The 23,940-nt window shown below is 55.8% G+C and overlaps 1 protein-coding gene across 2 annotated transcripts; it reads right to left on the reverse strand.

Annotated features, from left to right (window-relative positions):
- Positions 1 to 1,514: 1,514 nt before the first annotated feature.
- LOC117059451 (zinc finger and BTB domain-containing protein 4-like) lies at positions 1,515 to 23,383 on the reverse strand. 2 transcript variants are annotated; one of them, XM_033171196.1, is made up of 2 exons: positions 23,063 to 23,383; positions 1,515 to 5,252 (listed from the first exon to the last, which is right to left on the reverse strand). In XM_033171196.1, the coding sequence occupies exon 2, from the start codon at positions 5,235 to 5,237 to the stop codon at positions 1,530 to 1,532; it is 3,708 nt and encodes a 1,235-aa protein (XP_033027087.1). In that variant the 5' UTR covers positions 5,238 to 5,252; positions 23,063 to 23,383; the 3' UTR covers positions 1,515 to 1,529. The 2 variants fall into 2 exon arrangements, with proteins under 2 accessions (XP_033027087.1, XP_033027086.1); XM_033171195.1 differs by lacking the exon at positions 23,063 to 23,383 and adding an exon at positions 11,317 to 11,396.
- Positions 23,384 to 23,940: the final 557 nt, after the last annotated feature.

A 23,940-nucleotide genomic window follows, 5' to 3' on the forward strand; every position in this document is an offset into this window, starting at 1 on the left:
GGGCTAATTTATTTATTTATTGGGGGGGGGAGAGAGAGAGAGAGAGAGCACAGGAGGGGTTGGGGTTTTTAATTCCTGGACTGCGAAACGCAACTCAATTGCCCTATTGCTGAGTTTAGGTCATTTGTGTATGTTTTTGCAGGGGGGGGGATCCCAGTACGGAAGAAGTGGGAGGGAATGTGTGTTACTGGGAGGGTGGTGGGTTATGGGCCTTCTTTTTTTCTTTTCTTTTTTTGCAAAGGCGGCGTAAGTGGGATGAGCTTGGCGGAAATTAAAATCACAGTACACAGTGGAATCCGGTCTGTTCGCCCACCCCACTCCGGCTGAAAGGGCACCCCCCAAAAAAGAGAGAGAGAGAGGAGGAAGGGCATGCTACCACGGTGGCAACAAACTTGGCACCTCCCCTCCTGCAAAGTGTGTGCATATGCGATGCAAAAGCTGTTGTTGCAAAAACCCTGGAAGACCAGATCCTACAGAACCGTCCTCTCCCTGCTGCTGCTCACCATCTCAACAGGACACCCTGCCTCCTCCTCCTCCTCCTCCTCCTCCACCAATCCCACCCCTTCCTCCTCCTCCATCCAGCCGAAAGGAAAATGTGATTCATCTCCTTCAAGCTGCAAAACAAAAACACACAGGGAGAAATAACGCAGCTGTTAAAAGCAGGCGCAAGAGATCCGAGGCGCTGGGCCGGAGGAGGGGGGAGCTGAGAGGGCACACACACACCCCCCCAAAAAAGGGGGGGAGAGAGGGTGGTAGGGAGGTGGGGGAGACAGTTCTGCGGAATGAGACCTTCTTCCCCTCGGCAGGGGGGGAAATGGCGATTTGGGGAAGGAAGGCAAGGAAGAGACCCGGGAAGGAAAGAGAAAAGGGGGAAACAGCTGGTGGGAGGAGCCAAAAAAGAGCTCCGCCCCCCCAAAGCAGAGGCTCCTCCTCCCAGCCTTACCTTCCCAGGCAGGGGTAACAGGGAGAGCCAAGACGGAGAGGGGGGAGACGACAACGAAGATTTGCTTGTGCAAGTTCACTCTGGAAATATATATACGGAGCAAGAAGACATTCATATGGGGGTCTGGTTGGGAGAAGGGGAGTGGGGGGAAGAGGGGTTACCCTGTACCTATTTTCGCTGCTACTTCTTTTTTTGTTTGTTTGTTAAAAAAAAAAAAGTCTTATCTACGATGTGTCCCACTCCACAAACCGCTGGGATGTGAAGTTGTGGGTCAGGTGGCTGCGCTGTGGCACCTCCCCACCGCCACGGCATCAACGCTCACCTCCGGATTCCACAGCTCTGTCTCTCTCTCTGCCACAGCGCTGCCACTGCACTCTGCCCCCCCCCGCCCCGAACATCCCTTCTCCAGGAGGAGGGGGGCGCCTTCCACAACCCCAGAGCGCCCCAATCCCTTCACTGGCTGTGCGGGAGTTGGAGTCCAAAGCCATGGGAGGGTGCCATCTTGGGGGAGGCCGAGAGGCGGGAGCGGTGCCACCCCTTGCCTCCGGCTGCCCCCCTCCGCCCCAACCTCCCTCGGTCCCCCCCTTCAGAGAAGGCTCCCTTTCTTCAGCCTCTCTGGGGCAGGCAGCTCCCCTCTCCCCTCGTGGGCCGGGCCAGCCCCCATCGCCATGGCCACGCTGGAGGCCGCAGCGGCAGAGCCGTCGTGGACCTCGCCGCGGCAGGGGTTCACCGAGTAGCTGAAGACGCCGGGCAGGAACGGGAGCGGCTGCCCCTTCTCGTCCGGGACGACCATGTTCAGAGCCACCGGGAGGGTGAAGTTGTACGGGTAGGCCGCCAGCAGCTGGTGGCCGTACATCAGGGGGTAGGGGTCCGGGTAGAAGCAGACCTTGCCACCGTCGCCACCGTCACCGCCACCCGCCTTGCCCACGCCGCTGAACTGGATGGCGCTGGGGTAGGCGAGGAACGAGGGCGGCTTGTCCTCTAAGTCCTTGCGGGTCCGACAGCTGCCTGGCACCAGCAAGGGCAGCGGGTACTCCTGGACGGGGTATCGCTCCTCCTCCAGCTCGGGCGCCAAAGCCTCTTTCAGAGCGAGGCCCGTGTGCGAGATGACGGGGTCCTGCAGGGAGTGCGGTAACCTTGGGAGCTCGGCGAGGCTGGTGGCCGCCTCCAGCACGGGCGGGTGGGCACTGAGCTCCTCCGGAAACGGGGACTTGTTCCCTCCTGCCAGGGGCACGGCCTCCTCTTCCGGCACCGGGGTGCGGCGTCCGTAAGGCTGCATGTCCACCGCCACGGGCCCTTCCTCCCCCTCCCCCTCAGGGACCTCTTGCGGGCACAAAGGTGCTTCGCCGCTGGAGGACGACACCTGCATCTCCTGCATGGTCTCCTCTTTGACGACAGGCGCCGGCACGACGGCCACGGGAGGAGCCTCTGCCTTCTTGGAGTAGGTGATGACGGTGGTGAGGGCTGGCAAGGGCGGTGGCTCGGGCGGCTCGCCCTCGTGGCGCTTCATGTGGCGGCTGAGGGCCGCCGCCGTCTTGCACACCTTGGTGCAGCGGGCGCAGGTGAACTTGACCAGGGGCTTGCGGCCTACGCGGTGGGCCTGCGAGGGCGCCAGGGGCGGGTTGTCCTTGGCGAGTCGCCCGTGCACTCGCTCGTGCTTCCTCAGCTTCTTGAGCGCGGAGAACAGCTTGCCGCAGGCACCACATTCGTGCTTCCACTCAGAGCCGCGCACTGCTTTGGGAGGCTGGCTCGGCCCCTCAATTTCAGAGACGGCCCCGCGGCCGGCGGACACTTCTGCCGGCACCGACTCACTGGTCACCACATCCTCCTCCTCCTCTTCTTCCTCCTCCTCTTCTTCCTCCCCGGCCTTCTCCGTCCTTTTCATCCAGCGCAGAGAGCGGAGCTTGCGGTGCCACCGGGACTTTTTCATCTTGGGCAGTGTGTTGGCGCCGGCGCCGGCTTTTCGCTTGGGCTTGTAGCTGTAGTAGGGCCGCCACAGCTGGTCTTCGGCGTCGCCCCTGTCGCTCTCTTCCTCGCCGCTCTCGTTGGCGTACCCCCTGCCGGCGTGCTTGCCGTGGGGGGCTTCCGACGCTGCCTCCTTCCCGCTCTGTTCCCTGCCGAAATCGAAGCGCTTGCCCCCGACGCGGCCGCCCTTGTCCAGCATGAGGTCAGTCTCAGAGATCCGCCGCTTGACGATGGCTTCCTCGCCAATGCGCACAGTGATCTGGCAGAGTGGCGCGGCGCGGCTTTCAGAGGCGGCCCCAACATATGCCGGCTTTGCCATGTACGTCATGGTCCGCCCAGACCGCGGCCCCCTGGCCCTGGGCTCGCCGCTTTCTTCCAGAGCCCGCTCATCTGCTTTCTGCGACTGGATGTACTCCTTCAGCACTTGCTTCTTGATAGGCCGGGCCACGGCGGAAGATGGCACCTGTGTCGGCGGCAGAGGCCCTGCCTCCGAAGACTTGCTGTTATAGGTGATCACCGAGGGCGTCTGCGACAACACTGATGTGCTGTGGACGATGACCGAGGAGGCGGGCCGGCCATAGGCAATGACGGAGGCGGCCTCTGCGCTCAGGGGCCCCGGCTTCTTGTCCGAAGGAGTGTTCTCGCCCGCAGCTGGGAGTGCGGCAATCTCCGGGCCTGCCGCAGTTTCCTGCGGCCGTGGAAAGCGTTCTGGCTCGGGCATCTCCAGGGAGCCGCCGTTGGCAGTGAAGACGGAAGCAATGTCGCCGTTGCCCAGCGAGGAGACCAGGTTGCCATCCAAGGAGTCCCCGTCGCCCAGCGCCATGGGGATGGGCTGAGCCGGGAGCAGGAGGTTCTCGGGCACCAGGCCTTGGCTGTAGGTCTTGTAGGGCCTCTTTTGGGAGCGCATGGGCAGGAGGCGGTAGAGCTTGAGGGCATTGAGCTTGGGCTTGTAGCCTCCGTTGGGCGTCTTCTCGGAAGAGATCAGGCCGGGGTTGATCCCGTGGAAGGCTTTCTGGTGGGTCTTCAGGTTGTAGTAGGTGACGAAGGTCTCCCAGCAGAAGATGCATTGGTAGCGGCGCTCACCCGTGTGCCACACCTCGTGCTTGGTGCGGTACTCGGCCAGAGCAAAGACTTTGTCGCAGTAGCGGCAGGGGTACTTCCTCCGCCACGAGTGGACGTTGGAGTGGCGCTTGAGACTCGAGAGCGTCATGTACGAGCGCTCGCAGACGGTGCAGAAGTAGATGATGTGCCCGTCGACCACTTTGATGAAGTGGTCTTGGTCCGAGATGTAGTCCATGCGCTGTAGCCCGCGGTGGCGGAACAGCACGCTCTTCTTGGAAGACGGCGGCGGCGGCTTGGGAGGCAATCCGGGACTGGGCAGCGCCTCACCCCCGGGGACGCCCTCCTCGGCCTTCTCCATCTCCTTGCACAAGACCTCGTGCGTCTGCAGCCGCTTGATGTGGATGAAGCTCTTGCCGCAGTGCCGGCAGGAGAGAGAACGGCGTGTCCGGTGCAGTTTCATGTGCAGGCTGAGCGCCGATGACGTGGTAAAGGAGCGGCCGCAGCTCCCGCAGCAGAAGGAGCTGGCGGCCGGGTAGGAAGCTCCGGACGGGGGCGAGCAAGAGGAGGCCGGCCCTTGGTGGTCCGCCTCGCCATTGGCGGCGGAGGGGTTTCCGGGGGAATCGTCGTGGTCCCAGCTGACGCCTCCCTTCAGCACGTAAGCCAGGTCTGGCTGGGGTGGCGGCACGGCGGCGACAGAGCTGAGGTTGTACAGGATCTTGGCGGTCTCTGTTTCGGGGTCGGGCTGGCCGTCGCTCGCCGGGCTGGAGGCTTTGGCCAAATCGTGGAAGCTGAGGGGGCTGGAAGGCTCCGCCGAGCGGGAAGGGCAGGTGAGGTCGATCGGCGAGCTGCACGGCCTGGAAGAGGCCCCGCCCGAGTCGTCCATCTTGGTGCCCGCCAAGGGGTCGTCCAGGTCCTCGAGGCGGGAGATGCCGAGGCGGCGGCCGACAGCCCCGATCTCCTTGGCGGCGGCCGGGCTGGGCACGGAGAGCCGGGAGTTGTAGATGAAGTTGAGGACGTCGGAGAAGACTTCCGCTTGGACGTCGGGCAGCTCCAGGATCTGGCTGGGCTGCTGGCAGGTGGACTCCTCCGACAGCACCTCCTTAAAGTACGGGCTGGAGGCCGCGAGGACGTTCTTGTGGGCCTTGAACTTGGTGTCTTCAGCAATGATGGTGATGTCGCAGAACTGACCGCGGAGGCGCTGCTCGTTCAGCTGGACCAGGAGGGAGCTGGAGTGGCCAATGTCCGTGAGCTCCATTGCTGCAGCCATTCAGCTGCCTCAGACCTGCAAGAGAGGGAGAGAGAAAAGGGGGCAGTAATGTCTGAGGTTCTCGACAAAGAGGGGGAACATGCAGGCTTAGTTGTTGCTGCTGCTGCTGCTGTTATCATTATTAATAATCTGATTTTTTTTGAGATCGAGAGACTGCCTCTTTGAAACGTGTTTATGCACTTTTGGGTGGGGTGGGGTGGGGAATTTAAAGTTGTCATATGATAGGCCAGAGAAGCCAGTCAGCTCAGTTAGTTGGCACGTGGTGCTGGTAACAACAAGGTTTGATTCCCATATGGGCCACCTGCATATTATTCCTGCACTGCAGGGGGTTGGACTAGATGACCCCCCAGGGTCCCTTCCAACTCTACAATGATTCTATGACTATGCATGATTATGATTATTCTATGTTTTTATATGCGTTGGAAGCCACCCTGAGTGGCTGGCGCAACCCAGCCAGGTGGGTGGGGTGCAAAAAATAAAATTATTATTACTAATTCATTATCCCGAACCACATACCAATTGTAGGGGGCCTGACAACTGCTCCATGTAGTCAAAAGACTGGTATTGACTCATTGGAAAGATGCTCCTTTGATCCAAGCGCAGACAATAGGACAACACCTCATTGAATGGATTGCTTTTAGACGCAGATTGGGAAGGGACCCTGAGGCTTATCTCATCCAATGGCCTCCAAAGCAAGGATCTGCAGCTGTCCCATACGGGGATCGAACCTGCCACCCTTGGCGTGGTGAGCACCACGCTCTAACCAACAGAGCTGTCAATAATAATAATAATAATAATAATTTATTTACTTAAACCCCGCCCATCTAGCTGGGTTTCCCCAGCCACTCTGGGCAGCTCACAGAACAAACTAAAACATCAAACATTACAAACTTCCCTGGGCTGCCTTCAGATGCCTCCTAAAAGTCAGATAGTTGTTTATTTCCTTGACATCTGATGGGAGGGCGCCACCACCGAGAAGGCCCTCTGCCTGGTTCCCTGCAACCTCACTTCTCGCAGGGAGGGAACCGCCAAAAGGCCCTCGGAGCTGGACCTCCGTGTCAGAGCTGAACGGTGGGGGTGGAGACGCTCCTTCAGGTGTACTGGGCCTTAGAGGCCGTTTAGGGCTTTCAAGGTCAGCACCAACACTTTGAATTGTGCTTGGAAACGTCCAGGCTCTTACACATGGCCATGGTGCCTAGTAGCCATGGCCCCTGACCTCTCGAGAAGAGGGGCGCCACAGCTGGGGGAGAGGTCTCAGGAGGGGGTCTGCCTGACGGCTAGGAACGCCTGCTCTATTTGTTACATTCAAATCCCACCGCTTCCTCCCCGGAGTTCAAGGTGGCAGGCGTAATTCCTGCTCCTCCCCATTATCAGCCCCACAACAACCCTGCGAGGCAGGTCAGGCCGAGAGCGAGCGACCGGCCCGAGGCCCCCCAGCGAGTGGGGACTTGAACCCCCGCATAGGAAGGGCTGTGAGAAGGCAGCCAGGCCCCAGCGGGCAGGAGAACCACAGGCCTCTGCTTCCCATCAGTCCCGAAATGTCACTTGGCTGCCGTTGACATGAGTCACACCAAGGGAAGCAGCGAGGTTGAAGCTGGCATGGGCAGGCCGAAGCCCAGCAGGGGAAGAGAGAGCGGCCTGTTTGGCTTGAGCGGAGAAGCCCCCACCCCAGTGGGCCTGGCTCAGCGCTTGCAGCACCCACCCGGGCGCCCACCCCCTCCCCACTCCACCCGTTTGGGAGCCATTTTGCTCAAGGAGCTCGTTCCTCCAGCTGGCAAGCCTAAAATGGCTGAAGGGAACAAATTCCCGGTGCCAGCTCGGATTAAGCAGCTGATGCGTTGGCCCGGCCCGCTCTCCGGAGCTCAGCGCGGAAGCCGCTCCAAGAGGCTCGCCTCGTTGCCCCCAGACGATCAGGCGCCTCCTTTGGCCCGGCCGGCCCCCTCGTGTCAAGGGCTGGCCCCCGAAGGCAGGCTCTGCCCTCTCCCCGCTGCAGAGATGCAGAGGCGTGGGAGAAAATATTGTGTGTGTGTGTGTGTGTGAGAGAGAGAGAGAACAATAGGGATGCCCACCCTGTTTTCTTTTCTTCAAAGCCCGCCTTTCACAAACTTCCCTCCTCCCTCGACCTGGGTGGGACCGTCCCGACGACGTCAAGCCGGGCGCAATTTCAGGCCACGGGGTGTGTGTGCGGATGGGCTTGTGCCTGCATGCACGGCGAGTGTGCATGCGTGCGTGCGTATAGCACAACGGCAACAATTCCTTGAGGGTCTCTCTTTCTCGCGCTCACACGCACACACACATATACAAACTCCCTTCCCGGCTGCGACAGGAGTACCCAAACGGAAAGGGAGTTTCTATGGAAACCGGCCTGGATGACGGAGGGAGAGAAAAAGAGCGGGGTTGGGGAGGGAGGGAGAAGGAAGAGGCAGCGCTCTGTGGCACAGAGCAAGGATTTGAGGAGGGGGGAGACGTGTGGGCCCGGCTGACTGTGGGTAAACGCAGAGAGAGGGGGCATGGGGGATGGAGTCCCAACAGGTCCAGCACCCAGGATCTCTCTCTGGCCCGGAGATCCTGGACCCCACCTGGACCTGAACTGCAGTCAACCAGACGTCCTTTGGCATCTCCCTTCATCCCCATCTCTTGAGCCTGAAATGGGTCCCTGGGGATCCTCTACAGGCTCTGGTACCGGGGCCAACTGTCCCCCAGTGTCCAAGCATAGATCCCAGAGTTATCTTGGGGAAACCTGATCCCCACCTTCAACTGAGAGCACTGGCGGGTTGCAGCCCGATCCAAGGTGGGTTACAATAGGAGCACCTGGCAAATATATGTGGGCAAAAGCTTAAGAAGCGGGTCCCCAGATGGCGTCAAAATCGCGTCCTGGGTCTTAAAATTATTATTGTTTTGGGAGGTTTTTAAGGTTTGATGTTCTATTAAGTTCTTTATATGTGCTTGAAACCACCCCAGATGGCCAGGAAAAAATTAATAATAATAATAATAATAATAATAATAATAATAATAATAATAATGTTGAAGAGATCTAGGGCAAGAGTAACACAGAACCACTCTGCCTCCCTGAGCCCTGCCCCACAGGAGCTGGGAGGCTTTGCTTTCACAGCTGAAATACACTCTGCACATGCCCGTCGGAACATGCCATTATGTTGGCAGCGCCTGAAACCTGAAGCTTCGAGAACATCTGTAAATACACCAGAGAGAGAGAGAAAGGTATAGGAGAATAAAGTCCATATATTTAATGAGGTTGGGTAGGGTCCCTGTGTCCATCCTATCCGGAGGGCGACTGATGTGGACCCTTCCATGGACACTGCATTTTCTCTCTGCCCCAAATGTGGAAATGAACGTGTGTGTCCCCCCCCCCCAAAAAATGGAACGGTCACAGGAAGGGAAGCGGGGAGCAAAAAACTTGATTTGCCTCGCCCGCCACTTCCGTCCGCCTGCAGTCCAGGGTGCTGCGACCGAAACAGGGCTCTGAAACTGGTGGGGAGAGAGAAAGGCTGGCGGGTCGTAAACAAGATGCGAGGCACGATGGATTTCTGCGGGCCCCGTGAGTCACGAAGGCTGAGGTCAGCAGATTGCAGGAAACAGCACAGCAGCCTGGAAGAGGCTGGAGGGGGAGGCGGAATGAGGGGGACTGCAATGTTGGGTCTGTGCACTGGAAAGAGAGAGAGAGAAAGAGAGAAAGAGAGAGAGAGAGAAAGGCCAGGATAGAAAAAAGACCCCCATCTGGAACAGCCTACTGCTGCAACCTTTGCTCACCTGGTGCCCTCCAGATATTTTGGGAATGCAACTCTCGTCCACTGTGCTGGCTGGGAGTTGCAGTCCGAAACCCGCGATGAGAACCGAGTTGGCAAATCTGCCTTACCGACTACCAAAAACCTACCAAAGTCACCCCGCTCCGTGGCAGGAGGCAGGGGAAAGCGCTCTGTCCCAAGGCTGGAAAACCCATAGGTTCCTACGTTCTGCTGCAGGAATTTTGAGGCTTGCTACCAAATGTCTGCTCAAATTTTAATCTCCTAAAATGTTGGGTTCTTGAGCCTGGTTTGAAATCCCCACTTAGTGACCTTCGGCCACTTAAGGTCTCTCTCTCTCTCTGTGCCAAGCCCGCCATGCAGGGAAGTTGCAAGGATGAAACAGGAAAAATCTGTCTGTATTTTGTTCCAAGTGTCTTGGTAGAGGCAGCCTCGCCCTCTAGAAATTCCAGATATGCGCAGGCTTGTGGTCATGGGAAATGCAATTCACACATGCTCAGAGGCCCTCTTCACAAGCCACCCTGCAGCCTTAAAAAGGTAAAGGGACCCCTGACCATTAGGTCCAGTCGCGGACGACTCTGGGGTTGCGGCGCTCATCTCGCTTTACTGGCAGGAGGTGGCAAATTCAAGAGCCTTTCGGACAAGTTCCTGCTACTGCCGTCTCAAAATTCATTTGCCCTCTCTCCACTCTCTGCCTCAGTTTCCCCCATTAAAAACAAACAACCCCCCCCCCCCAAATGTAGCAGTCTTCCTCCCAAACGCAACGAGGTCTCGTTCTTTTTTTTAAAAGGAAAAGGCTAGCTCTTTGTGCAATTGGGAAGGGCTGAGATGGCTATCGCAGCCAGCCACATGACAACCAAAACAGATCAATAAAAATGGCTGCCAAACGGCCTTATGTCTCATCAAGATAGGAAGCCTGAGACTGGAGTCAGAGCCTGTGGACACCTCACTAGGTCCCACAAGAAACATTTAATTTGTATAGGTTCCTCCCGTTAAAAGTCTATTTCTGTTTGCCATTTAGCTCCGGGAGGAAAGAGATCATTTAGATCCGGGAGGAAACAGACCAGGCTTGTATGCTGATGGGGCTGGACAAATATTAAGAGGCTGCAAACATGGGGTGGGGACCCTCTAGGGCAGAGAAACAAAAAAAGCAGTGGTGGAGTGGGTCAGCACATCTGGCTGTTAACCAGAAGGCTGGTGGTTCGAGCCCACCCAGGAAAGGGACCTGTGGGCAGAATTCCTGCATTGCATGGGGGTTGGGCTAGATGACCCTCAGGGTCCCTTCCAATTCTAGGATTCTATGTCTGAGCAATTAAAGGGCACAGAAAAGCAGTAAAAGCACTTTTGCGCCTCATCCTTTTCTTAAAAAAAAAAACCAAAAAAATTGTGAGTGATTCAGAGTTCAACGAAGAACCAGACAATTCAGTCTCCATGGAAATATGAAGGCCAGCAAAAAGGGTTGAGGTCCCAATGCTGGAAATATATTAGGGGCTGGATGCCTGGAAGGGCATAGGCAGGACTCCCGTTAATCCAAATTTGGCCCAGCCAACCTCGAGAAGCAAACGCTTCTAGACCAGAGACGGGGAATGTGTGGCCCTACAGATATGGCTGGACTCCAAGGCCCATCATTGCTAACTACTGTACTGGCCATGGGGCTGATGGGAGTTGGAGTCCATACCCGACAACTGTCCTGGACAAAAAACCCGCGAGAGCACAGAGGCTCATTCTGGGCACCGTGCTCTCCCGCACGGAAAAGCATGGCGTCACAAAATGCGAGTGGCATGGCTCCCGCGGGAGTGCGGCCCAGGAAGATGGCGTCTGGCAGTGTCTGCAGAGCAGGTTCTCTGGCCTAGACCACCCAGCCAAGGAGACTTTTGCTTTGCAAGGCAACCTTCAGGCCGGGAGGACTTGGAAACAAACCCACGGGGTTAAAAATGGCGAGCCAAACGGAACGTTCTAGAAGGGGGCAACGAGCCAAGGCGAAGGCCCTAGAAAGAGGCCGAGCCGAGTCACGGCAACCCGGCGGCGGTTGCCATGGGGACCAGAGCTAGAAGTTAGGGGCTGGCCTAGATCCAGGCACCGTTGCCGCGGAGACACAGATGGGGTGGTGACTGGCCTAGATAACAGCCGGTGTCGCTATGGCGACCGGGACAGGGAAACATGGTGGCGTTTCCATGGAGACCCACCCCAAACCTGGCGCCCTCCAGGTGGTTTGGACTACGATTCCCATAAGCCCCAGCCAGCACCTCTTTCCCTCTGACAGCACCCCAAGGAGACCCAGTGGAAAGGAAAGGTAGGGTGATGGACGCCAGCCTTACCTACACGAGTAGACCACATCTATTGGGTGTCTGTGTCCCTGTTGCTCAAGACGCCGTCTCCAAATCTGCCTGAGCGGGACCCTCTGGGTGGGGGGGGGGCGGGAGAAGAAGAAAGAGACGACGCGTTACCCCAAATTTAAACTGTTTGTTATCCCTGGGCCCAAAACACCTTAAATTTTGCCGCTGGAAAAGGAACCTTCCGCAGCCAAGCCATTACAACTCATGCAGCTTTTCGTTTCGGTTTTGGATTTTTTTTTAAAAAAAAGAGGGCAGAAATGGCCAAATGGCGGGCAGAGTTGAGGCTGTGTTGCGTTTGGGGTCAGAAACAGGATTCCAGGCCTCAATAGGTACTTCACTCTCCATAAAACACACCCATCCCTCAATCTAGCTGCGATTCTTTGATTCTATAAGGCGCAGGAATGAATTCAATTATTCCCCCCCCCGCCGCCATTCATCAGAACTAGAAACTTGCTTTATTTAAAAAATAAAAAATAAACCCCGAGTGGGTGACTGATTATCCTTCCAAGGAAGAAAAAGCTTAAGAAGGTCTGAAATTCTCAGTTTCCCCTCTGTCAAATAAGACAGATAGCAGTATCAACCAGGACTTATGTTTTTAATGTGCCATTCCTGTTACTTCTGACTGAAGAGAGAAATAAGATCGAAAACAATACCCACTGCATTTAAAAATATTTTAAACGCTCATTTTTTTCCACAGCGTCATTCCATTTTTTAAAAATAAAAATAAAAACAACAACCAACCATAGCTTTAATCACCTTTCCCTGAATGCTTGCCCGCCATTTCGGCAGAAAAGTTGCATCCGTTCCTCATACGTACATCATGGAAAAATTTGCCCCTATTCGCACAGTAAAAAGGACTTTGTGATTAACACCTTCCAGCCCAAACTCACAGGTTTCAGTACACTTAGATTACAAAAAAGAGAGAGTCACATATATTTATGTCTAATTAAATGGCAGATAACGGGAGCGAACAGCGAGAGAGGCTCGAAGCCTCAATTGCTCTTACGCCTCCTGAAAAATCCAGAAACCTTAAAATAAAATAAAGGATGTCACCAGCTTGCCGAGCTGCTATTTCTGTACCCCTTTGAGCACAGATTTGCGGAGGTTTTTTTTTTTTTTAAGGTTGTGTGGCTGGGGGGGGGGGTGAATCGGCCCTCCCTTTTCCCATCTTGCTGGCTGCCTCTTCCGTGCAGCATTCAGAGGAGGGGGCACCAGTTTTTCACTAGCTTTGGGCCACAAACGCCTGCCTGCCCCTCTAAAACCAAGTCCTGGATTCGAATCCAGAACCCTTAGAAGGCGGCCTTGCTGCGACTCCAGCAGGCTTGGGCTCAATTCTGCTTCTAAGCACAAGATGCCATTCCCTTTCGATGCGGGATCTCAAGGCCTGGCTCCCTTCCCACCAGAAAACCGCCCACTCCGCTTTCAGAAAAACCCCAAAGTCGAGGAATATCCTAGTAGCCTACCCCACAGATTTCCCCTCCCGGAATCGAAGCCCCCACCATGCTTCCCCAGGAGCGGTGGGGAGAGCTGAGCCTCCGAGCTTGCACACCCAAAGGAACCCGATCCCCTGCCATTTCCGGAGAGCCTGTGATCTCAGCAGCGCGGACATCCTTGTGTTAACATCCTCCTCTCAAGCTCAGCACTAGAAGAATGCAGCAGGGCAGAGAGGGCGGAAGAGGAGAGGAGAGGAGAAATAAAAAGCGTTCCTGGCTGCCCGAGAGGCCACAGCCTCCAAGAGTCGCTGCCTGACAGGTCCAGGCAGCGTAACCTTTGCTGCGCAACAGGGCCGGGGCGCGAGGATCGCTGCGATCGGCCTGCGTCAGCGCGTGTCGGGATCTGCAGCCTGTTGAGTGCGTGTTGTCGGGTGTTACAGATGAGCGTAACCGAAGACGGGGACGCGATCCGCCACACCAACACCGTCGGGCCGAAATGGGCTTCAGGTGTCTTGGGTGTCAGCTGCAGAAGGGGGGGGGCGCTGCGTGTGTTGATTAGTTCAGATATCAAGGTTCGTTATTATTCCACAAAATGTATACCTCTTTAAAAGTTGCTGTAAATCTCATGACCTAGTTTTGCAGATGTGAGAGGGTACAGCAGGCGTTGTAAATTGAGCTGTAAATGTAGTATATAAGGAGCCTTGTGTACTCCTCTCTGTCCCTTGGTGGGTGGGTCACTGGTTGGGTCACGGTTTGTGGGATTTTGTAATCTTAGCGTTAACTTCTTTTTTCTATAATTAAAAACCAAGCAAAGGACCTGTTTTTGCATCCTCTTAATTATTTTAAATACGTGTCGTTTCCTCAGCGTATCTTCTGCGCAGCAGTTGCTCCGCTGAATTGTCATAACAGCATGGGTGCGCATTCCTCTGCAAAATGGCGGGTGTCCACCAGGAGCGAGCCAGGCGCTGTTTGGGTATGTGGGTCAGGCCGAGAGGCCGACAGGAGTCACCCAATTGGATTCGGCCTGTGCGGGGAGCCTTCGGCAGCGAGTTTCTGCGCCCGGCGTGCAGCAGGCACGATGCGGTTCCAGAACGGGCAATGTGGTCAGGAGCGCGAGATGACGGCGGCCCGGCATGGAGTGTGTTGGGTGCAGGCAGATGTCTCGGAGGGCGCGCTTCTGGGGACTGGAGGAAAAGAGGAGGGTGGCAGGGTGCATCCTGTGTCGATTTTGCAGGAAATCTGAAATACAATGGCGCTATGTGCATCATCGGAGCCGCACGAAATGAAGGCAGTCGGGAACTTTTTCTGCGCATCTTACAGCCACAGTCTGATGGGAGAGGTTTTGGATAGAGCCAGAGATCGCTGCAGAACAGAGTGAAAGGGTTCAGAAAAGCTGTTAAGTGGCGCAGTCGGGTACAATTTCGGCGAAGCTCCGAGTCAAATCGGTGTGTGTGTGTGTGTGTGTGTGAAAAAACAAGTATGCATCTGCATGCGGCAGAGGGGAAATCACAACAAGGGGTGCAAGTCAGCTGTAGTTAAGGTGGAAGGGGGGGTGACGGACAGCCGCCGCCTGACGTAACTGTGCGTCAGGCAGAGTCCAGGCGATGCCGTTACGGAGCTAATAAATAACTCTGACGGATTATTTTTCCCTTTCAAGCAAAGACAAGAAAATCGCTTCCAAAGCCAAAGGAAGTAGCCAAGCGCTCGCAAACCATTAACCGAAAAACAACACCAGGCGTCGCCATAGAAACGCCAAACACTTCGGAAGTCGCTGACGACCCTGACAGAGGCTTGGGAGTCCTCCTGGGCGACGGCCAGCTCCATCCAGCAGCTCTGAGAGGGGGCAGGAGAGGTCCTGCGGCATAGCTGCCAGATCTTGAACTCAGGTCCTGGGAAAAGGGAGGAAAGGCTCCCTTCTTTTATCCCGGGGCGGAGGATATTGACACAACTGCTTATTTGGGGGAAAATAAAAACAATTGCAAGCGCAGACTCACGACAACCGTGGCCAATGGGTACGTCAGAGAGCAAAGGCACGGAAGAGATCCTGAGCTGCGATTGGCCAAGTCGGCCATGACGTCATGCCGGTTCCTTCATTCTCCTCCAACGCAACACACCACCACAGCCCCCGTTTTTTTGCAGGGACTCAAGAAAAACTGCCTTAAGAAAACACACTCGACGTTCTACAGATGCGCACGCCGTTAAAAATAACTATCGCACCAACAGGCCTGTTTGCACATTTCCACAGGCAATCCCCGCAGCGAACCCAATGCAAAGAATGTGCTAAAAAAATAAAAATAAAATAAAAACCAGGGATTGCAAGATCTCTCTCGCGCAAAAAAAGTCTTCCGAGCACCCGCAGATGATGCTGTCGCTTACTGGAATGTCTTAAGATGCTTGCAGCACCCAAAATCTTAACCCAGCGGTAATGCGCTAGCACAGCACACGCGGATGCAGAAACATGCATTCCTTCGTTGGGCGTGGGAATAAAGCGAAGGAGAGTGACCCAGAAATGCTCCGTAAAGGCGGCTGGGGCTGAGCTACAACCTGCTGCCTCGCGCAACCAGATGCTTTTTTGGGGGGTGGGGGTGAGGCAGGCATGGGCCTTAAAACAGCAAAGACCACAAACCCCTCAAGGAAAATCGTCGCCTCCCGGTTCCTCCAGCCCAGGTTACACACACACACACCCCTGGCCAAAATACACAACTCAATAATGCACTGATTTGCCCCTCTGAGCAATGGCTATGCACCATTAACAACTATACCTGCAAGTAACAAAGCCTGTTGTTTTGTAAACAGAGGTTGTTTTTAAAGTAAAAATGACTTGTTTCGTTCTGTATTTTTGGGTGGCAGCCAACGCTTCTTAGAATCCGCCTGCTGGAATTAAGGGACAACGCTGACTTGGGTTTAGTAATTTATATGGGGCTACTCTGAGTAGGTCTTTCTCTTCTTGTTCTTGTGAGAGCCACTAAAGCAGCGCAACCATATTGAAAGATAAACACACAAACAGAAGCCCCAAAGCGTTGCTGTTGTTGTTCGTTTCATTTGTATACTGCTGTATAGTTTAAAGAAACGATCTCAAAGCGGTTTGCAGCACATTAAACATCAAATAAAACCATCTGGAGTAAAGCAAATGCAAGCGTCAAGGAAAATATTCCAGATCTTTTCTAAGTGGCATTTTGCTTTCCCCATATTCATTTACTGACTTACTTTATAGAGCTGCCCAACAGCAGAAGGACTCTAGGAAGGCAGTGGGGTGGGGTGGTTAGAGCAAGGGTCAGCAAATTTTTTCAGGAGGGGGCCGGTCCACTGTCCCTCAGACCTTTTGGCGGGCCGGACTATATTTTGAAGGGGGGGGAAAATGAACAAATTCCTATGCCCCACAAATAACCCAGAGATGCATTTTAAATAAAAGGACACGTTCTACTCATGTAAAAACACAGATTCCCAGACCGTCCGTGGGCCGGATTGAGAAGGCGACTGGGCTGCAGCTGGCCCCTGGGCCTTAATCTGCCTATCCATGGGTTACAGCAGGCTTCCTCAACCTCGGTCCTCCAGATGTTTTTGGCCTACAACTCCCATGATCCCTAGCTAGCAGGACCAGTGGACAGGGATGATGGGAATTGTAGTCTCAAATCATCTGGAGGGCCGAGGTTGAGGAAGCCTGGGTTGGAGTGTCGGACTGGGAACTGGGAGATGTGGGTTCAAAACCCCACTCAGTCACGAGGGACCCTGGGTGACCTGGGACTCAGTCGCAGCCTCTTTGCCTACCTTACAGGGTCGTTGTGAGGATTAACTGATCGGGGGGACGGGGGACACAGTAAATGAGCTCTTCTGCTCACCTGCTTAAGAAACCTGGAGGGGCCAACCAGAGGGGGATGTCCGTCGCCAACCTGGCACCCAGAGATCTCCACAGGTCGCAATTGGACCCACGCCAGTCGCAGAACAAGCCGGGCTGATTACTAACACTGGTTGTGGGGCACTGCCTCCCAAAACGTGGTCCATAGTCAGGGATGGGCCACAGTCTCCCCAAATCTCTTCCCTATGGGAAAGCCTGCAAGCAGATTCGCCATTCTGAAACCCAAACCCTCCCAGCTCTCTCCACAAAAAAGAAAAAAACAACACACTGATGACAGGAAGGGTGCATGTGTGTGAAACCCAATGCTTTTAAAATAATTTTTTTAAGGGTAACCAGCGTGCGCGTGTGGAAGAGCGGCAAATCCCCGGGGGAAACGATCTTGCATTGCAGGGGGCTGGAGTAGATGACCCAACGGACCCCAAATTCCAATCTTGCAGCGGTTCTGGGAGTAGGTGCTCCGATTCAGAAGCACGTAGATTCAGGAAGAAGAAGAAGAGGAGTTTGGATTTGATATCCCGCTTTATCACTACCCGAAGGAGTCTCAAAGTGGCTAACATTCTCCTTTCCCTTGCTCCCCCCACAACAAACATTCTGTGAGGTGAGTGGGGCTGAGAGACTTCAGAGAAAGAAGTGTGACTAGCCCAAGGTCACCCAGCAGCTGCATGTGGAGGAGTGGAGACACGAACCCGGTTCCCCAGATTACAAGTCCACCGCTCTTAACCACTACACCACACTGGAGCAGGGAGATTGGTTCTGGAGTGCCTTATCTGCACCAAATCCTCTTACACCCAGCTTTAAAGTTGTGTTCCATGTCCTAGGGCAGTGGTAGGCAAAATAAGGCCCGGGGGCCGGATCCAGCCCAATCACCTTCTAAATCTGGCCCGCGGGCAGTCCGGGAATCAGCGTGTTTTTACATGAGTAGAATGTGGCCTTTTATTTAAAATGCAACTCAGGGTTGTTTGTGGGGCATAGGAATTCGTTCATATTTTTTTCCCAAAATACAGTCTGGACCCCCGCAAGGTCTGAGGGATGGTGGACTGGCCCACGGCTGAAAAAGTTTCCTGACCCCTGTCCTAGGGGCCCGTCATGCAACGTTTGGGTTTTGAGCGAAGGCCTGGAAACAAACACACCCCAATGCTTTTCCTGGAAGAATGACCTTTTCGGAGAGAGGCAGAGCGTGGTTCCTGCTAGCTAGCATGCAAACAAGCAACGGGGAGGCCGGCCGGCCGGCCGGCCTGCCTGCCTCACGCAGCAGCATGAAACCAACGGCAGAGGAGAAAAACAACAAGAAGCCAGCATAACAATGGAGATCAGGAGGACGTTGGAATCCCTCCAGCGAAAACATAGCCCAGCCCAGCCCGAGTGTCCCCTGGAAATGCCCTCTGCCAGGGCTGGCACCGGGACAAGATGGCTGCTGGCCGGCCACGCAAGGGCCCCTCGCAGGGAGGGCGTCCGTGTAAAATGGAAACCACGGGCAAATCTTGTGGGACCCGGCCTATTCTTCCTACGAAATATTCACACACACACTGGTAAGATTGCCGGGTTTCCTACTCTGGTCTTGGGCCTTGTTTGGCCCCAAAATACTGTTGTGAAAACGGGTAGTACGTGGAAATGAGGGAGCTACCCTTCGAATGCGGCCCTCCAGTCCTCCAGTGTGGCCCACAAAGCGCTCCCCAGGCCACACCCCCTTTCTCCAGGCCACACCCCTCACTAGGCCAGCTTGCTTGGCACCCATCCTTTCCCCGGTGTAGTGGCTAAGCGACCGACTGAGCTACGATCAGGAGGTCCTGGGTTCAAATCTCGCCTCTTCCATGAACTCAGAGGGGGCGTTAGGCCAACCCTTCTCTCTCTCAGTCCTCAGTCCTCCCACCTGCAAAATGGGGGTGGGTGGGTGAGGAAAAGTGATAATAGCGACTTACCTCACATGTGTATCTGTTTGGTTCAGCAACATTTTCATGAGAATTATAGCACGGCCCTTTATTTCTAAAGCATACTTTTTCCTATTTTAAAATGATTTTTTAAAAAAATGTTACTGAACCCAAAGGGCTGAAAAGGGGCTGTGTCAGGTTTGTTTACTTGGGATAGCTCAGTCGGTTGAGCACGAGACTCTTAATCTCAGGATCTTGGGTTCGAACCCCACGTTGGGCAAAAGTGTCCAGCGGGTTGGGCTAGATGACCCTCGGGGGTCCCTTCCAACTCTGCAATACTACGATTCATTGCCTCTAGATCCCACCTTTCCTCCAAAGAGCTCAAGCTGGCACACACAGCTCTTTGCCGTGACATCCTCGCCACGGCCCCGAGAGGCAGGTTAGCCCGAGAGCGAGGGATGGGCCCAAGGTCACCCAGAGAGCTTCACAGCCGAGCCGCCTGGCCTTGGCAAACCTTTCCTCACCGCTTGCCGCTCGGCCTGGGCCAGCCCTGCAGTCCTCCGGGGAGTGGGCCATGATAGGGCTAGGAGCAGGTCTGCAGGGGCCACACACTACCCCCGGAAAAATGGCAAACCATTCTCAACAACATGCATCTTAAAAACAGGCCCCTTCAAACGAAGGAAAGCAAGCGGCTGTTTTCTACCCTTTACCGATATTCCAAGAAGCTAACCCAAAGTCCTTTTTTTAAAAAAATGGGGGGGGGGTGTAGTTTTGCATGCATCCATCTTCCCCCGTTGCATCGCAGACCCTTCAAAAGCTCACAGACAAACACAGAAGCTGGGGTCTCCACAGCACTGCCTCGAGGGACAGTGCCATTTTTGCGCTGCGTTTCCTCGCCGCCCGACATGCTTAGATCACGGAGAACCCCGCACAGTATCTCAAGACCCCCCCAGGCGTTTCTCACAATGGCATTCGGGGCACCCAGAATCACACTGTGCTTTGGCGGCAGGGGAAAAAGGCACACCGTCATTCGTAAGCATGTGCGCACCAGAGAGCTCTGTGCGCCCACAAAACAAGCCTCTCGGCTGCGCACTAAGTACGGACATCCGCTCACAGCCACGTTCTCCCATGCATGCGCAGGGCTGCTCTTACGGGATCAAGAGGGGAACATGCCTCCTCATACGTGTCACCTCACGCGCCTGTGCATTTGACGGCCTCTCGCTCTGCACCCGCGCAGAGCCCCAGGTGCGAAAGAGGCGGCCAGGTCGTGAGAGGAGAAAGCGTTAAGTGATTGATGCAGGCAAGGGCATCGAATAGGGGCAGAGAAGAGCGTTAAGGGATTGCGGCAGGTGCCAACGAGAGGGGGACGCGGGTGAGGACGATGCTTACAAACAGTGCGGTGCAGTGGTTAGAGCAGGCTTCCTCAACCTCGGCCCGCCAGGTGTTTTGAGACTGCAATTCCCATCATCCCTGACCACTGGTCCTGCCAGCTAGGGATCATGGGAGTTGTAGGCCAAAAACATCTGGAGGGCCGAGGTTGAGGAAGCCAGGGTAAGAGGCCAGGGTTCAAATCCTCCCCCCTCCCCCCACAGCCACGAAGTTCACCGGGTGCGACCTTGGGGCCAGCCGCTGCCTCTCTCAGCCTACCCTACCTTGCAGGGGTGTTGTAAGAATAAACTGGGGAGGTGAAGGACCATGCACTTCAGCTCCTCGGAAGGAAAGGCGGGGTGGAAAAAGGCGGGGAATAAACAAGAGAAATAAACATGTGTGGATGAGGGCAGGGGGCGTGTCGAGAGGGTGTGTTCGGTGGCAGAGAGAAGATATGAGAGGGGAAGAATTTTTTTGTGTGTTTGTGTGTAAGCGTACGTGCAAGATGTGGCCGTGTGTGTGGAAATGAGGCTGCAACGATGGCCTAAGGGATATGGGGTTATTAAAGCCAGTTCGAGAGGGGGGGGAATCCCCAGCCTCAGGGTTTCGTAACGGCGCCGCTAAAAGGAATCTGGATGTGACCCTGATATTCCCTCCCACTTTGCTTCCCGCTGAAAGCTGAAACCGGCCACCAAAAATGTGAAGTATTTTCCCCAGCCCTGGCTGAGGAGGGGATGACAGCATACGGAAGTGTGACGGTCCTGTGTTTTCGGCTGAGGAGGAACGAACAGCAGGCCGGCAGCCTTGCCCTAAGCCGGTTGCAAACAGCAGGGCCCTCACACAAGGCAGAGATCCCCACAGTGCGGTATAGTGGTTAGAGTACCGGACTAAGGCTTGAGACGGCAGGGTTCAACTCCCTACTCAGTCGCAAGGCTTGCTGCTGGGTGACCTTGGGACAGTTGCTGGCTCTCGGGCAAGCCTACCTCACAGGGTTGTTGTGAGAACAAAAGGGAAGGGATGGCGTACGCCACCTTGGAGGAAAGACGGAATATAAATCAATTAATAACGTGAATAGAGAATGATGATGTTAGCCAAGATTGCCGTGACACCCAGTTTGGATTTTCTTCCTCAGGCCTAGAATATTGTCCTGGGTGGCTCGGAGGTTTCTGTTTAGGATTTGGCACGTATTTTTGTGTCCGTCGCAGGAGTGGGATAGAGTTAAGACACCGAGAGAAATTCGATATAGGGAGAAAGGGATATAGGGAAAACAGGTCTGAGGCACGCACAAGAAAGGCAGGCGAAGAGAGAGGGGATGACAGGAAACAGAAAGGGTCTGCTGAATGTGGTGCGCACAAGAACTGACAGGCGTGTGGCGAGGTTGTTGTGAGGAACTGAACAGCACCGGATAGCGACACGCACATCCAAGACACGCGAGGTGTTTTTTTGGAGGTAAACAGGAGATTACGAAGAAAGGAGTCAGTTTCATTAACAGGCAGTGTTTTTCCTTATGGAATGGTAGGACTGGAAGGGACCCCCGAGGGTCTTCTAGCCCAACCCCCTGCAATGCAGGGATCTAAGGCAGGCTCTGCCAACCTGGTGCCCTCCGGGTTTTTGAGGGCAGCGTAAGGGCTGGTGGGAGCCGTTGTCCAAAACATCCAGGAGGCACCAGATTGGCAAAGGCAGGTCTCAGAAACGGCACATGGGCATGTACGTGAGGCAGGGTGCTCAGCGCCTGAAAAACAGGGACCATCGGCGGGAGGCAAACTTCTGAGGTGCACCAAGCCTGTGCTGTTTTGGGCATAGGATAAGCACTGTTGGGTCAGGAAAACAACCAGAGCCTCAGCCACGTTAACCCTCAGCGTTCCCTTGCAGAAGAGAGAACCAAGGAGAAGACCAAGCAAAGAGATGAAGGATGAACAGGATCCCTTCTCCTAATGAGGTCACCCTCACAGCCTCCCCCCCCCTTAATGTTGGGGTGGGGGGTGCTGTTCCAGGCTGCCCATCCCCACCCACTTCAAAACTGGCCCTTTACCAGTATTTTTGTATTACTGCTGTGATGGAAAAAACTCGCATGCAAATATCCAAACCCCAAATATCGAGGTCGCCCCGAACACTTCCAAAAAAGGATCCCCCGCCGAGATCCAACGCCTCTCTATTAACCCATGAGAAGCACAGGAGTGCGTGAGCCTCGCGCCATCCCAGCACCCGAAGAGAATCGCCCAAAGCCGCCGGAGGCACCCAGCGCTACTCGCCTCCACCCCGCGCTAAGGCACGCACAAGCGCGCAGCTCCGCTCGCTAGGATCCCAGATCCAGTGTATAGGATGGCTGCAGGAAATCCGCGGAATCCCCCCCCCCTCTCTCTATATATATGAGGGTTGCTTCCAGAATTAAAATTAAGAAAGCCAGATCCACTACCACAGGCCCGACTTTTCGGCCCATGGGTCCCAAAAATATCCCGGATCGCCCAGGGGTCATTTCCGGAATAGGTGTGTGGGGGGGGGGGAGGACCCTTCAAGGTCTCCCATCCATTCCCCCCGCCGCCCCCTCCAAAAGAGAGAGATCGAAACAAGCAATTCGTGGCGAGGATGCTAAATGCGCAGATTCGCCAGCTCTTTCGCTGAACCCCTCCCACCCCCCAAAAAATAACACCCTGCCAAGCAGGCTCTCCCCACCCCGCACCCCCGTTCCTGAATCCCCGGGCCGACCACTTTCCAAGTGTCTGGAGAGTTCTAGAACCCCCGCCCTGGAAGGGGAAAAAAACTTTCCTTTTCTTGGGTGGCTGGGTGTGTTTGTTGGGGGGTGGGATGTCCCTTGGTTCTTTCCCGGGACTGGCAAGGACCCCCCTCCCTCCGTTCCCAGCTCCGGAGATCCGGATGCCCAATTACGCAGCTGGCTGGAGGGCGGCGCGCCCCGGCGGCGATCTTGGCGCGCGTCACGGGGAGAAAAGTGCCGTCGCCGCGCGCCCCATTTGGACACCCCTCCCCAAACACCACGGGGCCCCGGAACGATCCCCGTCCGGCCCCAACCCCACCCCAGCTGGCGATCCCGGGGAGTAGGCCGCCTTGGAAAAGGGCGCTTGGCCGGGGCCCTCTCCGGGCGCCCGCGGGCAGCCTCGCCCTTGTTTTGCGCGCCCCGAGGGCAGAGCACGGGACCGGGGCGCCTCGGGTGGGAGGCTCCCCCCGTCGGGTCGGCGAGCTCCTACCTGCGTGTCTGCTGCTGCTGCAGCGGCGCGGCGAGGCAGCCCAAGATGGAGTCTTCTCGCCCCGCCATTCATGCTCGCAGCCTGCTTGGCACGGGACGCCGCTCCCCTCGCTCGCCGCCGCCGCCGCCGCTCCGCGCTCTCCTCTGGCTCCGGCGCTCCGCTCAGCCCGCCGCCGCCGCCGCTGCCTCCCCCTCTGACATCATCGAAGGCTCAGCCGAGTCGGAGCGGCTCAGCCTCGGCGCCGCCACGGCAGCCGCACGCAACTTCGCCCTCGGTGCGGGCCAGCCCTCCGGCCCCCAGGACGCCCCCCAGGAGAAGCAAGCGAGCGAGCGCGCACGTCGGGAGCGCTTGTCTACATCCCGGGTCTGGGGAGGTTGCGGTGCGGGGGAAAGAAGAGAAGACACACGCTTTTGAATCACACGTAACGCTGGCTTTCTCCTGCCCCCCCCTCCCGCGTTCGTCCCTGCAAAGGGAGGCGCCTCTGATCATGTGCAGAGCGCCTTTTCGCCCTCGCGCGTAAGCACAACGCACTCTGGGGATAGCAGCGGAATAAAGGGGAGAGCGGGGCGGGAGATACTGTGAAACGGGGCTTGCTCGGAAGTAGGTAGGGTTTCTGGAAGGTGTCGCCGAACATGTGCAGAGTGCCTTTTCGCCTCCGCCTTGCGCGTAACCACAACGCATACACCTCTCGATGCCAACAAAAGAAGAGGGAGGGGGGCAAATATACTGTGAATTGGGGCTTACTCGGAAGCAAGTAGGGCTTCTAGGAGGTGCCACTGAGCATGTGCAGAGTTCCTTTCCGCCTTCACGCGTCAGGACGACACAAACTTGTCTGGCGTATGCGGATACAAAGGAAAAGAAACGGGGGTGAGTGTAAA

The sequence above is a fragment of the Lacerta agilis genome, chromosome 14, assembly GCF_009819535.1.
Source record: "Lacerta agilis isolate rLacAgi1 chromosome 14, rLacAgi1.pri, whole genome shotgun sequence".
Classification (NCBI taxonomy): domain Eukaryota; kingdom Metazoa; phylum Chordata; class Lepidosauria; order Squamata; family Lacertidae; genus Lacerta; species Lacerta agilis.

Excerpts from the sequence above, each read along its gene's own strand:
- LOC117059451 (XM_033171196.1), bottom strand. The coding sequence starts at position 5,237 with ATGGCTGCAGCAATGGAGCTCACGGACATTGGCCACTCCAGCTCCCTC.